Genomic DNA, 16250 nt, shown 5'->3' with positions numbered 1-16250 from the left:
AACACTTTTGACTAATAAATATCACCATGAAACTTCCCAAGTGGATTACACACATTCACAAAATATCAAAATAATATACTGTTATCTAAATCTGGCTATGAATGATATGTGAAAAAGTCCCTTAGTTGGACTTTATATTCACTTGTCTGAAAGAAGACATGTTATTGAAGCATAATTAGCCCAAAATTCACCCGTGTGTGTTTTGCCCATCTTCCATAAGTGAATTATACCAGAATGACCAATTGTATAGATCCTTATATGTTGGTTTCTTTGTTTGTCAAAATTAAAGTTCTGTCTTCTAAAATTCTTACTTTTGTATTGATTCACATCTTCTCAGTAACGTTCACAAACTGATAAACACTGTGAGAAAACATTTACCTGTAGTTGATGCACATAGACAAGCCCTGTTTTCACAATTGGGGAGTTATGTGTAATTAAATAACAAAATGAATTACTTATCAGTTACAGTTACTGAGAAAATATATGTAATTCAAGTAGTTACTTATCAAAATGTCGGACATCCAAATATATTATTTTGAATAAAAAATTAACATGTAAAATATAACATGAATTTGGTTGCTTTGTATGTTTTGCATGTTATTTTTCAGAGACATTGTTCTGTTAAAAATATTTGTTAGAAAAGTGGCATTACTTTTATAAAGTCAACAGAATAACTAGCAATCTGTGCCCTATAATATTTCAAAAGTAACCTTCCCAACACTGCTTAAAAGTTAGATCTTTTGTATGTAATTCAGAAGCTGCTTATGACCAGAAAAGAAAAAGCAAAGACAGGATGTTATGCAAACTAGATAATACCAGTTTTATTTGTAGATTACACTCTAAGAGAAAGAGAAACTTAAGACGATTTCATTTCAAAAGGAGAACAAGTCATCAAATCAGCTTTCTACTGTATTCAAATCTGTAACATTGTCCTTTGATTTTTTTCTTTTTTTAAACGAGAAAAAATATGTCTTTTTACACACATCTTTTTAAAAAGAACACTATGTACATCATGGACATCACATGCCACTGGATTTCTCATGTGGGAGGAGGCAATGCTTTTCATCTGACCAACCCCCATCGCTGTGAAAAACTTCAAGTAATCTCTTATAAAAAATAGAACATATTTATTTTTGCCTCTGAAAAAAAGATTTTTCTAAAAATACACATATGAACAGCATTACAAATTGGCAATGCATAGCTCCTGGTATCAGTCTTAATTTCATAAATGCAAAGAAGCATAACAGAATGACAAAGCTGCAAAAAATAAAATTAAAGCAAATAATTTTTTTTAAAAAAAAGGTGTGACTCCTGCAGCAGCGTAGGCTGTGGTTGAGGTTGTTACCGGTGGGAGAAAGCGCTGGTGTGTTCTTGTTTTCTAATGTGCTGTCTTCAAAGAATGTCGAAGTGTTTGCTGTAAACAGTTCAGAGGAGACGTGGGAGAGTGGTGAGGTGGAGGACTGAGGAGTGACATGTTGCAAATGGGAGGTAAAAGAGGGAGGTATGTGGCGGCTGAATAATGTCTCAGGGCTGGGACAAAAAATAAAAGTGGTAAAAGAGAGGAGAGCTGGCTGTTTGAGGTGGAGGTGAAGAAGAGAGGTTTAGAGTGGAGGAAGAAAGACACAGAGGTTGGGAGAGAGCTGGAGATCCCTGCCGATGTTGGCTTCACTGCCAGAGCTGTAGGTGCATGGCCGCCGGTGGAGGTGGTTAGCAGTCACTGGTTTTCGCCCTGTCACATGACACAAAGAGTTTAAAGAGGTTGAACTCAAAAGCACCATTTTCTACCAGAGTGTCAGTGAAGCTCAAGAGTGATCAAAGGACCTAGTGCCACATCATCAAGTTAGCATCTTCAGCCTGGTCAAGTTTACAAGATAGAACTAAACCACAGAGAGTGGAAATTTAAAAAAAAAGAACTTTTTTTCTCAGCTGCTAATAGGAGCTGTGGCACCATGCCGTGTCTTGGATCACTTTATTCACACCAAGTTTAGATTGAGTGTAAATGCAGTGAAAGCAGCCATCGTGTTTATCAAGCAACATTTCACACCACATTCATAAGTTCTTAGCAGGAACTTTTTCAAGAAAATTTCTCTTCAATTCTAGCAGAGCACAAGAAAACTTGATTAAATGAGACTCAATCCAGTATGATGTACACATTTTTTGAAGGTAAGAGCAGAGCTGATGCAAATAGTTGATTGATAAACCCTTTGAAACCTGTGCAAACTGGCTTGTTTTCTTTCATGAAAAGAAGGCAATGAGAAACTTAATTAGAAATGACCCAAATATTTGTAAGATATTAGTATAAAGTTACAAAAACAAAGGTAAAAAAATAAAATAAAAGAAGTGACATGGAAGAAAGTATTAAAATAGAAATAAAAACACATACAGAAATACATTTTATTAATATATATATATTTTTTATAATTTTCAGGTAATTTTCTTGGCACCTTTTAAGAATGTCTTGTCACTTGCAAGACATTTTTATACCAAGTTGTTGATTCCCATTTTAAAAAAAAATAAATCAAACCAATTAGCTTAAGTTTCAAAGGTTTAAATTCTTGTGAAAGGTTCCTGAACACAGCACAAGAAAATGTATGTCAATCCAGGTTTAAAAGGGTTAACAGAAAATTAAAAAGCAACAAAGGTGATCACTGATTAATCACTTCGGTCAATTATCAAGTAAAAATGCCAAATATTCCCTGATTCATTTTCTGTTCATGTCTTTTTTTAAATATCATTCTATACTGAAGATCTTGGGTTTCGGCCTGTTGCCGGACTCTCTGAACTTGAGATGAGCGCTGTGACCTACTTCCACGTTCAAAATCCTACAGTGCAAAGGTTATGCACTATGGACATCTAAAGCTTCTAAGTCCAGGGTAGGTAATGCTGCCAAGCTGGCTATAGCTCAAACATCAACTCCCAAGGTTGAAAAATGAAGCCAATGAGAATGTGCCAAAAACTGCAGTTCCTCGAATAGCCACTTGAGAATGAATCCAAGAGCAGGTTAATCCTCGGAGACAGCTGTGTTTAAATACCCAACTTTACAACAGAAATAAACATGTTTGCAGCCTGGTACAAAACATTCAAACTTTAAAAAGGCCAAAACATAACTGATGCAGTTTAAAAACCAACAAACCAATTTAGGAAAAAAATGTCATGCTAAGGTGGAGAAACATAAAAATCTCATTAAACAACTCTGAAAGTTAAGAGCAGCAGTTAAACCACAGGAACATGCAACACACTTGTGAGCTTAAACCCAAACACGTTTGGTGTGATGGATGAATGACCCCGGACAAGAATTTACTCTTCGTGGCTTAATTATTTAAGTTCTTCCTTAGTGTGTCTGTCAAGAGACCATCAGTGACTCTACATTTTCTGTCCTAACCACCAAAAAAAAAGCACTTTAATGTGCAAAAAAGTTTAGTGAGGTGAAAACTTTAGTGGTTGTTGATTCTAATTGTGTTTTATGCCGGCATGCTTAATGACATTTGACAAGAAGATCAGACAGATAAAGAAATGCCACCAAATTTGAATATATGATGCACGCACTGGATTAGCACCTTGCATTATTCCAACCCAACCTGACATTTCAGAGCTTCAACAACCATAAACCACAAATGTACACACACACCCACACACGCACGCACGCACGCACACACGCACACACACACACACCATGCTACAGTGCAACCAAAATTAACACAACTCCAAACCATAAGGGCTGAGCAAATCATGAAAGGAAGATCAAAGCATCAACAGAAACAAAAACACAGCAGACACCAAGTACACACGCACACACACGCACACACACACCTCCATGTACAAGAGTGGGCGTTCTTTTTAAAGGCTGCGGGTAACCATCGTCCTCTAAATGTGCTCTTCGTGGTTGTTGTCGCTGTCACAGAGGGGGGTAACGATACACTGCCCCCCACTGGACAGGCCAGCTCTTGTCATGTGCAGCAAATGCAGCCCAAACTGTCCGAGAAGAACCACAACAGCAGAGTAAAGGCTCGTCAGAAATGGTGCAGTTTGGGCCGAATTACTGGAACAACACTGACATGTCACACAACAAAGGAGAGGCTTCTGAGAAATGACTTAGTGAGCCATTTTTGGAGTGGCACAGTCATCAGAAATAAGTGCTTCATCAGGGCAAACCGTCCCGCCTTTATGAGAGCATGAAGTAGTTGTCAGTTAGCTACTCTGCTGGTGGCTTCACACTAAATATCTGAGAATGTCGAGGCAGAGGGAAAGAGAAAATCAGCACTGCACGAAGTCTAATCTCTGCTATTAGGAGTTTGAGTCATGCACTGGGAAAGCCTGCCTGGATTCCCTCTGTGAGGTTAAAGAAATTCAGCCGAACACTGACTCATATCTTTTCTTCCTCTGCATCTGTTTCACATCACAAGAGTCGTAGAGTAAGTATGCTGCCTTTTTACTCTTTCTAGAGGAAACTAGAAAAGAAAGAAGCACGCAAAAATGATTACACAATGCAGATTCTCTCATTATTATATATGCATTGCACCAACATCAGTTCTTTTTCTTAAACTGATGGATTTGATCTGATCCTCAGTCTCTTTTGATTAGTACTTATGTTTGTATATCACATTTGGCTAGTGATGATGCTTTTTAGCTGGCGCAAAATTGATGTGAAACAACAGAAAACATCAGCCACTGCCATCAGTGAACGCCATCTTATTTGCCTATTGGCCGATGGCGGTCAACAAGGTAAACCTCGGCCGATAAACTGGTGCATCCCTAGTAACAAAATCTGATGCTTTGTGGATCAAGAATAAGCGTTGGTTTGAGCTAAAATATATATATGTACCTTTTTCTCTTCTTCTCCGACTCATTTGTCCTAGGCTTGCTTTGGGGTGTCTTAGGTGTGCCTGATTTGGAGATGCTGTCTTCTCTTCGTCGTTTGCTGCGTAAAAAGGAGGTAAATTGGTTTAAAAAAGAAAAAAAAACCCACCATCAGTGACCCATACAGAACATTTATCCACTGATCGTGACCAATGGCCAGACTGAGAGTACTGACTGTGTCGTGCTGCCGTCCTGCTCCTGTTCCTTGCAGGGAGGCTGTGCTGGTGCTTTGCTATCCTGTCTGTAGTCTCCTCCCTCCTCCAGATGACCTCCCCGCTGGCTGCCGTTGTGTCTCTCTATTGGACACCTGGCCTGGGGCTGAGTTGAGGGGGGAGACTCCGATGTCGGCTCCTGATCTTCTCTGGACAACTCTCGCCACCGTCTCTGCACAGACAGGAGTGAAAGATGAATTAAAGGCCTAAAATCAAGGAGTTCTCGGTTATTAGAGTTTATCTCATTTTGGAGGAGTCCACATGGCATTTTGTCTTGCTATAATTGGGTTAATGATATCCAGGTGTTGCACATTGGAATATAATATTTTTAATTTAAAAAAAGTTCACACTGTGGCTGTCTTGCTGGCAATATTTTATGAATTAATTTTCAGCACGAGAAGACTGATAAAATATAAAACAGAAAAATATCAATCACCAAGCCAAACCTAAGCCGTACTTTTAAGTTTTTCCTCTACAACCAAACTCACTTTAACATCACTCAGCTGCAGTTGCAGTTTGTTTTTAAGGGATGTCCAAAAGTTGCTCTTGGCACAAACAGCGCTTCAGGAGCATGATGCCAAAACACAGAGAGCTTTGCGACTAAAGTGTCTCCATGTGTTTGAATCCATCACACACACCCTGAAGTCTACTGAAAAACACCACTTATCAGAACACTAAATCTTTCTTCCTACTGAGAAAACAGGACAGACAACAGATTTGGAGATAAAATCAAGAAAGTTAGTCTCTGTGTGTGTGGTGCAGGTACCTGTACAGAGGAGTCTCCCATGATGTACTTGGACCCTTCGAGGACAGCCATGTAGGAGAAGCGTAGCTGGTCAGGGGTCTGGATCAAGCCCATGCGGTATTTCCTCATGTCCAACAGGATGCTTCTGATGTCCACTGATGAGGGGTCTTTCCTCTTGTCCATCTGGACAGGACAGCAAATGTAAATTAGCTCAGTTAAGCCAGTTTTATTTAATACTTTGTAAGACCGTTTCAAAATAATTTAGTACTTCACTTAACCCTTTCAAACCTGAGCAAATTGGTTTGATTTCTTTAAAACATGGAGAGAATGCAACAAACAACTCAATAGGACATGGCTAAACAATTAGCAATAAAATACTAAAAATAAAAATGAAAATGTGCAAGTAAAAAAAAAACCCAAAAAACAAACCAAACCAGAAAATACATTAGAATGCTGAAAAAAAGTTTTTTTTTCTGTTACATAATTGAAAATATAATATTATTATACTACTAAATATAGCTTTCAGTACTTTTTCCTATTTGTTTTGATAATTTTCTAATAACCCTTCCCTCTTTTTAAAACTATTTTAGGTGATTTTCTTGTTATATTTTATAATTTTTTTTTTAATTTGTGGAACATTTCTTGACACGTTGGTCATAGCTTTTTTCCCCCCAATTTTTTCGAAAGAAATCAAACTGATTTGTTCAGGTTTCAATGGGTCAAATAGCTTGTGAATGCAGCACAAGAAAACTGATGTTGATCCAGGTTTCAAATGGTCTGATTTTTGAACAAAATTTAGAGTAAATGAGGTTAATCTACATTATGCCACTATAAAGCAAAAGGACAGTATAAGGTTCGGTGGTAGGTTCAAACATTTGTAACATCAGAAATGTGGACTGTCACACGGAAGAGAGTATGAATCATGAAGAAGAGCTTGAATCATTTTGACAAAAAGAAATTAAAAGATGGAGAATTGAAACTAGATAAAAATGTCTGTGGCAGTTTCGACTTCACAAATTCAAATTGAAGACTCATGACTTTTGGAATAAAATGCTGTAATTGACCTTTTATTATAAGTAGTCTGTTTTTCTTCATCATATTTTCATGAGTTTCCCAACATGCCATGAGAAAATGTTGCATTTCAGCTGCAGGTAGTACATAACCACATAAAAGTTAGTTTCTGTTTTAACTTCTTGAGGTGTTCTTGTTCAGTAGTTTTCATCTTTTAACTTCACTCTGAACCAGATATCAATCAGAATAAGGTTTTTTTTAAACTTGAATTTAAAATATTTTGATCAATCCTCAAATAACTCATCATTTCAGTCATGGGCTTCAATCAATAAAATTACTGTCTGCCTCAAAAATGGAATACTTTGATGTATTAAAACTCATATACTGATTGACTATTTGATGCAAAAACACACTCACGCTATGTGTATTTATTTCCATGCTTTATATACAAGCAGGTCAAGCAAAAATCCCTGGTAAACATGGCAACACAGAATGAAATATGTCTGTCAGCTCTAACACACAAATGTCTACATATCAAATAACGGCATCAAAGAACAAAAGAGACAAAGAAAAGTTAGTCAGAACATGGAAACACTGATAATAAGCAAAACTTACCAGGACCACACACGTGTCGACTAATGAAAACGTCCCCGAGCGTCCGATTCCAGCGCTGCAGTGCACCACAGCTGGCCCGTGATCCACCCCCAACGTTCCTGACTCCCTCACTTTGAAGAGGAAGTTTAGGAAGGATGCTGGGGACTCTGGGACACCAAAATCAGGCCACGTGGTGTAATGAAAGTGGTAGATCTCTCTCTTCTCTCCCGTCTGTGGATGCAGACAAAGAGGTCTCAATAGCAGATAAAAAACGTCTATTTGTTCACAGTGAGACAGTCAGCACTGATTTTTACAAGCACTGTGTTAGGCGGGTTGTTATGTTTCTGTTTCAATTCATGCAAGAAACCAGGTTCTGAAAACCTGCCACACCAAAACAGCAAATCAAGATGTGTGTGTTTTTCTGTCTTATATATATTTTCATTGCAATCACCTCAGCGGTTTAATTTTAATTTAGTGGATTTTTTTTTATTTTGAATGTTAAATGTATGTGTTCATTTTAATATAAAAACAGGTGAAAGATGAATCACAGGATTATATAGCATTAGACTTTGCAGCAGAAATACTGTAGTTGTAGCATATGCTGTGTATTTTACATACTGAAATGTCTCTGTGGCATCTAGAGCTCATTTACATTCTCTGCACACCTACACATTACAAAAACATTGAATGTGTGGGGAGCATAAAACTATGATGTGAAAACAGAATGCAAATAGTTGCAGTGATAGAAAGGGTTTTTTTTTCTTTCAGTTCAAGGAAAAAGGCCTGAAACCCTTAAACCATTTCAGTTCTCCTTTAACTGCCCCTTGTTGTAAGTAACAATACTCTGGCCTACACTAAGATTCTGCAGCTCCAGCACTCTGGTGGTGTAGTAAGACTTGATGTCTTCTGACAACAGCGTGACCAGGAAACGTGTGTCTCTGAAGGCCATCTCCCTCTCTTCAGCTGTGGGCCAGTACTGAGCACACTTTTCCTGTCGCACAAGGAAAGAGAAGACAAACATGCTCAGAGATTCCAAAATAAGTTACACGTCTGACAAAGAAATACACCTGATAAAAAGCAGATTAGTCAATATGTTGATTTCACATAGACATAAACAACAGTATGTACATCTATACACCAAAAACAAGAGATGCAGATGTACATCTACACACCAAAACAAACTAGTATATGTTGTTGCACCTCTGCATATTTTAGGGCACCTTTTGAGTTATTTCACAATGCACCAATAAAAAGAATACAAAATAAAATAATAAAATAATAAAATTTCTGATGTATTACTTTTAGGTATTATCATTAATAATAATAATAAAATAATAATAATAATAAAATCAATAGTCAATCAATTTTCAATCAGCGCAAAAGATACATTTTGCTGCAATAATGATTGAAGTGAGATGAACACACTTAAAACACATGCTGACAAAGTATTTTTTTGGGAACATAATTTGCAGTGGGAAAAGGTAAATCACAGTATATGTTATTGCAGCATAGGACTGGCATGATATCAGATTTTCAATACATGTTGTGGTCAAAAAAATTTCACATAACAAAATAATCACAATATTGATTGGAAAAAAAGGAAAAACTATACATACAATTGCTATCAGTAAAATTCTTTTCAGTTTTGTTTATTGTGCGTTTTTTTGGCAAATAAATTCAACTCAAAACACAGATGTAGCGAGGTGGAGAGAGACTCTGTACCCATAACTGTACTAAAGTGAACAACAAACGCGAACACTTAAAGGACAGGAAAAAAGTAACCAAAACGCAACGGGGAGAAGGAGACAAAGCAATAGCGGGATAAAAGAGGAAATGATTCAAGAGGCGACTGATTATTTACAAGATATTATCATGTGTGCGTTATGAACGTGATATCAATATTTCATTTTTTGAAAATCATGGTTGTGGTCAACACCGTTATATTGTGGCACCCCTAACTCAGAATATCGCATAACATTCAAAATTGCACTAATATTGTAAAGTGAGTTAAATGTCATGATAACATGGTATTGCAGGTCCTCTGGTGATGTCCACCCCTTGTTAGAAATCATTAAAATCATTTTTTTAAAGAAATGAATTTGAAAAAAAAAAAAAAAAGGTTTAATCCTAAAATATACATAAAAAAACGACAATTATTTTACTTCCCTCTTCTTTTTGAGAGTATTTCAACAGTTTTCTCTTCTTTTTTTATGTACTTTGTGTGGTCAAATCCTAACACATTTCATCATTCAGTATCTTCTTAGTTATCAGACAATGACCAGAGTCAGTTCAGGATAAGTCTTTTATGTAACCACCACTCTGCAGGATTGGAGAGCTGGCCTACATTAAAGATCCTTGCGAGGTTAATAATATCTGTGGACTAGGTACTCTTTATCTTCTATTTCCAAGAAAACAGTGAGGGAATCTCATGACTCGGCAAGATCCACCCCAGCTGCTTTACTGAGATAACGAGAGATCCCAGCTGCTCTGCGTGAGAGAGTATGTGTGTTTCATCGGCATATTGCGGGATCACTGGATTTAAAAGGAGTTGCGAGGTTGGGCTGCATCCCAGTCCCTCACATACATCTGTGAACACGCTGTCAAAACACTGAATTCCTGTAATACTGCTGACAGGAGAGTAAAGCTTCACGGCGGACAACTTGAACAAAAAATTAATCAGAATTATTTTACACTGCTAGCAAGCCACAAACTTGTGTTGCTGTGGATAAAGTGTGTATGACTAGTCTTTTCTGTGGTCTATTCAGTATTATTCAGCAGTCTATCTGTGTGTGGGTGTACACACAAGACAAATAACAGATGTCAAACCAGACAATACTGTGTGATTTGTCTTTTTTCATAACTATATTGAGCACTTACTGAGCCTTTCTCGATGACCCTGTTTAGCATGATGATGGCCTTGGTCTTCTGCTCCCAGATCATGAGCCAGAAGTGGCCACAGGTGTTCCTGAGCGGGCCCTATGGACAACAAACAAACAAACACACACACACACACGCACACACACACACACACACACACACACACACACACACACACACACACACACAACACACTTTGATCAGTTACGTGGCAGAAGGAAATTAAATCATTTGCAGTGTAAATGTGTGTAATCTTTCAGTCGTGACTGAATGTTGAACGCTTTAGGCAGAGCACTGTCTTTATTAATGTGATAACTGTGCAAAAGCGATTTGCTGAATGATAACAAATGTTTATTTAAAGGTCAAGACATCTAAAGGTTATGATGTGGTTGAGTTGGGAAAAAAACTGCTCTCTTTCAAATGAAATATTCTTAAATGTCAAATGCCTTTCATATAATACAAAGATAACATACAGAGGGGCGTGGATAGAGCTGAGAAACAGTCAACAAGTATTTACTTTGCTCTTCATGTGTTTATTGTAATTTTATGTTACTGTTTTTGCACCTTGTTTTTTAAATCATACTTGGCACCTTGTTTCTTATTCTCTAACATTTTAATATTTTAATATTTGTATTTTTTTTTTTACTATTGTATTGTTCTTTTGCTGCTTAAACTGTACCTCATAGCTGCTGTAACACTGTGAATTTCCCCACTGCAGGACTAATAAAGGATTCTCTTATCTTAATTCAATAAAACTGTATTGTTGTCCACGAAGGTGTTAGTAACAGGATTAAAAGAAACACCATCGTGCACAACAACACAGTTTGGTTCCATGTAACTAAGCATGCAAAAGACTAAAAGGCTGTGGAATAGCTGCAGAATAAACTGCTGCAATTCACTTTTTCAGGATACCAGAAAATTATCGGACAGAAGCAAGCATTTCCTCGATTTTTTTCATTTCTCTCATATTTTTTTATTGTGCAACAACCAAACTGTATTAAGTATTTTCAGACTGTCGCTTATCAGTGTTGCAGTACATTCTAATGCCTTAAAGAGATACTTTCCAAACAATTTTGTACCATAACAATGTGGTTAGTATGTGTAAATGAACTATGTTAAACTTCCCTTCATCTTGCCTGCACCCAGATCTCACAGCTTATTTGCCAGCTTTTTTATTTGCTCTTCTGCTTTTGCTCAAACTACAACTTGTACTGTACTGTCGGCATGAGGACACAGAGTACAGAGACGAATGAAGAGAGAGAGAGAGAGAGAGAGAAACACACTTCTCACTCCCTCAAACATGCTTGACACTTTTAACAGTAAAACTAACCACTGCTAATCAAATACGATGTTATCGTATTATCTATTTCTCACTGAAAACGACTTCAGAAATGTGTTTTAGTGCAGCATTTGGCTGCAATATGAGAATTTGTGAACTCGAAGTTAATGTCAAGCTGTTAATTGAAAAAACTGGTGGCTGAAAATACTGAGATCAAAAAGTAAAACTAAGCGACTCTGATCAAATATGAACCAGATTCTGTTACGAAATTGCCTATTTCATGCCTAAAATGTTTTCAGAAACATTTTTTAGTTTCCTGTTTAACTGTAATATGATATTGTTCCTTTCGGGCAGCCACCATATTATTTCCTGTGGACGAAAGGGCCAAGCTTGCATTAAATCACCCACCAGCAGGAGTGGTTATTGATCCAGTGAGATGCAGTGCATTCTGGTACTTGTACGTTTTCTACCTCTTGAAGCAAAAAAGAGAAACCCACAGCCCCTTTTCTCTTTCTTCTCTAGTCGTGTAGCACCAGTTTCAAAAGCATTTGCATCTTTCTACTGCATAGATTTATGAAAAGGTCATCTTTTCAGCAGTAAAAAAAACTTCTTCAACAAACCACAAATGAATACTACAATCTCTTCCTCATCTAAACACAACCAATGCACACTGAACACTTGTCAGCAAACTTACCATACTGTGAGACAAGGTCAGTGCGTGTTTTTGAACATCCAAAAAAGCATTTCACAAAAGTTCTACATGTTTTTGCTTTATAACATCCCAGAAATGTCTGTCTGTTGTCTAATTCTTGAATTACTCAGCAAGGCTACAATCCACAATTACTGTAAGAATTAAATTGAGCAAACTTTCTGTGGCTTTCAATGACTGACGCAGTATGCACAAGAACAAACAAGAATCAGTATTATCAGCCTAGTCTGACTTTTCTGCGGTCATGTTAGCAAGAAAAAAAACATCACATGAAAAAGTTCAGTGGTTATTTGTAATTTCATTTCCTGAAGACAAGTAAATATTCAAAGGCGTACGGGATAAGGACGCCTTTGTGTTGGGTTTCTGTTTAAGAGCCAGTGTTTACCACTTTAGCTTTATGAAGTACTTTACATCAAGCATTTGTACTCAATAATCGTAGTATTTTAAACTTCAAAATATCATTAATACTTTTTTTCTTTCTTTTTTTTTGGCATAGCAATACCAATAAAAAAACTTTCATGGATTCTTTCCTTCTAAAGAGCGGATTTCCCTGCTTCTATGTTAACATTTAATCATTATCTTTTCTCCACATTTAAAAAAAAAAACAAAAAAAAACTTTGCAGTGTTTTTCTATTTCCACTGGTTTCTATGTCAATGTTATTACATAAATAGTAGCAGTATGTATGATACCAGTAGAAAAGCTCAAAAACAGCAAAAAAACTAACTGACTGCGTAAAACAGGAGGATGATTTCAAGCAAACGGCCAGTGTGACTGGTGGTGTTACATACACAAACTGATGTTAGATAGCATTTATCTTTAAACGGTACCCAGAAATATTTAAGATCCTGCATACAAATGTCAATACCAAGCAGCTGACTAGGATGATTGTAAATATTTTGTAAAAGCACCAATAGTCAACCCTAAAGTATCTTTTAATATCTATATCAAGGTATTTGGTAAAAAATATTATGATGTGCAATTCTCTCCATATCGCCCAGCATTACTACACACTGATAACATTGTAGGCAAAGAACAGGACACAAATAATACTGATTTGAAGAAACTATTACCTAATTATGTATCACATTACTTTTTTTTCTTGTCTATTGCAAAGTATGCAGAAAAGAACAGAAAAATAAAGCCACTCTGTCTGACGGTAGAAATACAACAAGTGATACTACAGTTTTTCATTTTCCAGTTTTCTAAAACTTTGCAATTTTGCAAGAGTATATATATATATGAGAGACTCATGTCATAAATTATCATGGAAATGAAAAAACTTATATGTCTTTTACATAAATATTCATTCATTTTTTTCTGTGTTCCAAAAAATTGTTTTAAATAATTGAATTAAATCTAGGACACTAGCAGGAATTTTTTAATGCATTTTTTAATAAAAATGCTACGTTGATATGAGGCATGAAATCAACACTTGTATGAATATTGAGACATTTCCAGACAGCCATTTCATTGTTACTTTACGTTTTTGTTTATTTGGTTTGTGTAACACAGTTTTTTTGTGTTGACGTTAATGTGCTATTCTGTTTATTTCTCTGTAAAAACTCAATCTAAACTTCAGTGAGAAAAAAAATCATAATTTTCTGTGCTTTACTGCATATAAAACAAGTTTAGAATTCTTGATAAATGTTAACATATTATGGAGGATATGTTTTTACTGTTTTAAAATAGGCTACTACTACACAGAGAATCACTATATATTTGAGAGATATAGCGACTGAAGGAGCACACATCGACCAGATCTACTTTACTTTGTATGTAAACACACACAATGTGTCTTAAAACCACAAACACTCCTGCAGTTTACATTATATAGTGAAACTTTACTAATCACTGATTAATTCATTTTAACCAAACAAGCTCTTCTTATCATCCATCACGCTCAGTGACATCACATATACAAGCACAATTACACATGCAGTCCAGAAAACAGAGCTGGTCCACTCAGCCAATCAACACAGTTATTTGCTTTACAGGCATATCGATCTGTCAGCCACAAGTTTTCTGATAACACCACCTGACTGGCTGACTTCTCTCAGTGGAGCTGTACTGCTGTTTACGAGAGGGTGATGGCAAAAATTGTCTTAAATAAATAATGGTGTGCTGTTATGTTACATAATAGCAATTTTTGTTTGTTGTGTTGTTTTTGTAAGTTTTTGTTAAGTTTTGTCGCAAACTGGTTAAATGGTTAGTTTATGAATTGATCAGTTGACCAAAACTTATATGCATCTTTTAAAATAATTCTTTATTGTGTTTCTTGTTGACAGACAAGTATTAAAGTGTGTAAAATTTAACACGCTTTAATACTTGTCTGTCAACAAGAAACAAAGTAAAGACTAGATTCAGTTTAGAAACAATGAATCTGTTTGGACTTTTTAAATAATTGGTTAACAATTCATATAATTCAATAAGTTAATAATTCAGTAAGTCATTTTTGGAAGAAAAAAAAAAAAGACTAGCATACACCTGTTTGCCTAAATGTGAGGGTTTTCAGCTTTTTCTTTGATTGACTTCATGGTTACTTTTTCATCTTTGCAATTTCCATACTGTTTGTTTGGCCTAACCAAGCAATCCGAGGACATCGCTAAAGTGTTAAGGTTGTAATAATAGTGCATGGTTGTTTTTACGGTAATAAAAAGCCTTGGACTTGCCTGAGTCAATATGTAACTTCTCTGGGCTTCCTCCATGACTACCAGACTTGCGTTGATGTAGTCATTGTCTGTGCTCTCCAGCTTCACCCGGCTGTGATCAACTGCGGGCAGCATGAAAGAGAAACATATTTAGGGATCGGTTGTAAATTGACAGACACTGTTAAAAACGTCACACTGTAAACAGTTTGGACTTTACACAAATGTTTACCTACATGGACTGACATCTCTGTATCTGTTTCGGTTGCGATTCTCTGGATACTTTGCTACTTTGTAAGAGCACTCGTGGGACTGATTCCTTATTTCCTGAAGACAATAGAGAAACAGTTAGAAGCAGGCGATGCACAACGTGTATGACATTAAATTTGGTACAGTGACAGCGGCTCGATCACACAACTACTTGTTTATGATACGATTAAGCGTAGCATCCTATGAGAAGCGTGTTTGTTCAATAACCACAGCGTACAAACACTTTTACTTTCAACTCTGAATATTATACAACTTATCAAAATTAAATCCTACTTGTACAATGGATCATTAAAGTCAAACAAGTGCGTTAAATGCTGTGGCTAATCACAGCGAGCTTCTAACACATGCAGATTTTACGGTATCATTTGTCATATTAACGTGTCTATTGATAAAAACTGAAAATACTAATAACAGGCAGAAAACAAACACATAAAGGAAACAGTCGATAAACAAGAGTTGAGATAGCGGATACTAGATAAGGTAGCCGAACTGTTAGCGTGCTAAATTATTGCGCGTTTTAAGTACTATCTATTTTAGCTTTATGCTAACTATGCTAACAGACTTACTAGGTACAGTTTTTGCCACCGGCCCTCTGAGTCTATGTCTTCAAACTCCTTTTCCATTTTCACCGTGGCACTGTCAGTCTGTTGTACTCAAGTTAGGTATAATCAGCTGTCCGACTGTCTACCTCATTACTTTAGTTAGGCTGGGGAAGTTTTTGGTCAAAGACGTGTTACTTCCCTACGACGCAAACGAGCTCTCTGAGTGTCCGTTGTCTCTCTGCTGTGCTGCAGCTGACATCTGAAGAGGTGACACGTGCGCATGCGCCGACAGAGGTCCTCCAGTAGCTGTCAAAAACAAACGCAGCAAAGATATTCAGTGAACACACGAGATGTCAAACAACCTGCTCACTCAGTCTCAACAAATCTGTAAATTCTTTTTGAATACTTTATACTTTAAATAATATAATGTAATATTGTATTCTGTATTGTACTGTTTACTATATTGCACTATAGTATACTATCCTATCCTATACTTTACCATACCAAA

At 36.5% G+C, this 16250-nt stretch overlaps 1 protein-coding gene across 1 annotated transcript; it reads right to left on the bottom strand.

The window, feature by feature from the left end:
• Positions 1–796: 796 nt before the first annotated feature.
• LOC121957598 (tyrosine-protein phosphatase non-receptor type 2-like) lies at positions 797–16017 on the bottom strand. The gene is made up of 10 exons (XM_042506251.2): positions 15767–16017; positions 15167–15257; positions 14955–15055; positions 10297–10395; positions 8273–8410; positions 7441–7650; positions 5836–5997; positions 5033–5241; positions 4823–4918; positions 797–1729 (listed from the first exon to the last, which is right to left on the bottom strand). The coding sequence occupies exons 1-10, from the start codon at positions 15821–15823 to the stop codon at positions 1708–1710; spliced, it is 1185 nt and encodes a 394-aa protein (XP_042362185.1). The 5' UTR covers positions 15824–16017; the 3' UTR covers positions 797–1707.
• Between the last annotated feature and the right edge of the window lie 233 nt (positions 16018–16250).

This window comes from Plectropomus leopardus, chromosome 17 (genome assembly GCF_026936395.1).
Source record: "Plectropomus leopardus strain MGB_pleo_1.0 chromosome 17, ASM2693639v1, whole genome shotgun sequence".
NCBI lineage: Eukaryota > Metazoa > Chordata > Actinopteri > Perciformes > Serranidae > Plectropomus > Plectropomus leopardus.
This window is presented reverse-complemented; position numbering and strand designations above follow the sequence as displayed.

What these genes read in the sequence shown, in the direction of transcription:
- LOC121957598 (XM_042506251.2), bottom strand. Translation starts at nt 15,823, where the DNA reads ATGGAAAAGGAGTTTGAAGACATAGACTCAGAGGGCCGGTGGCAAAAA. An exon ending in ATACAGAGATGTCAGTCCAT is followed by an intron (nt 15,056 to 15,166) that starts GTAGGTAAACAT and finishes TGCTGCCCGCAG; the next exon opens with TTGATCACAGCCGGGTGAAG. An exon ending in GAAGTTACATATTGACTCAG is followed by an intron (nt 10,396 to 14,954) that starts GCAAGTCCAAGG and finishes TGTTGTCCATAG; the next exon opens with GGCCCGCTCAGGAACACCTG.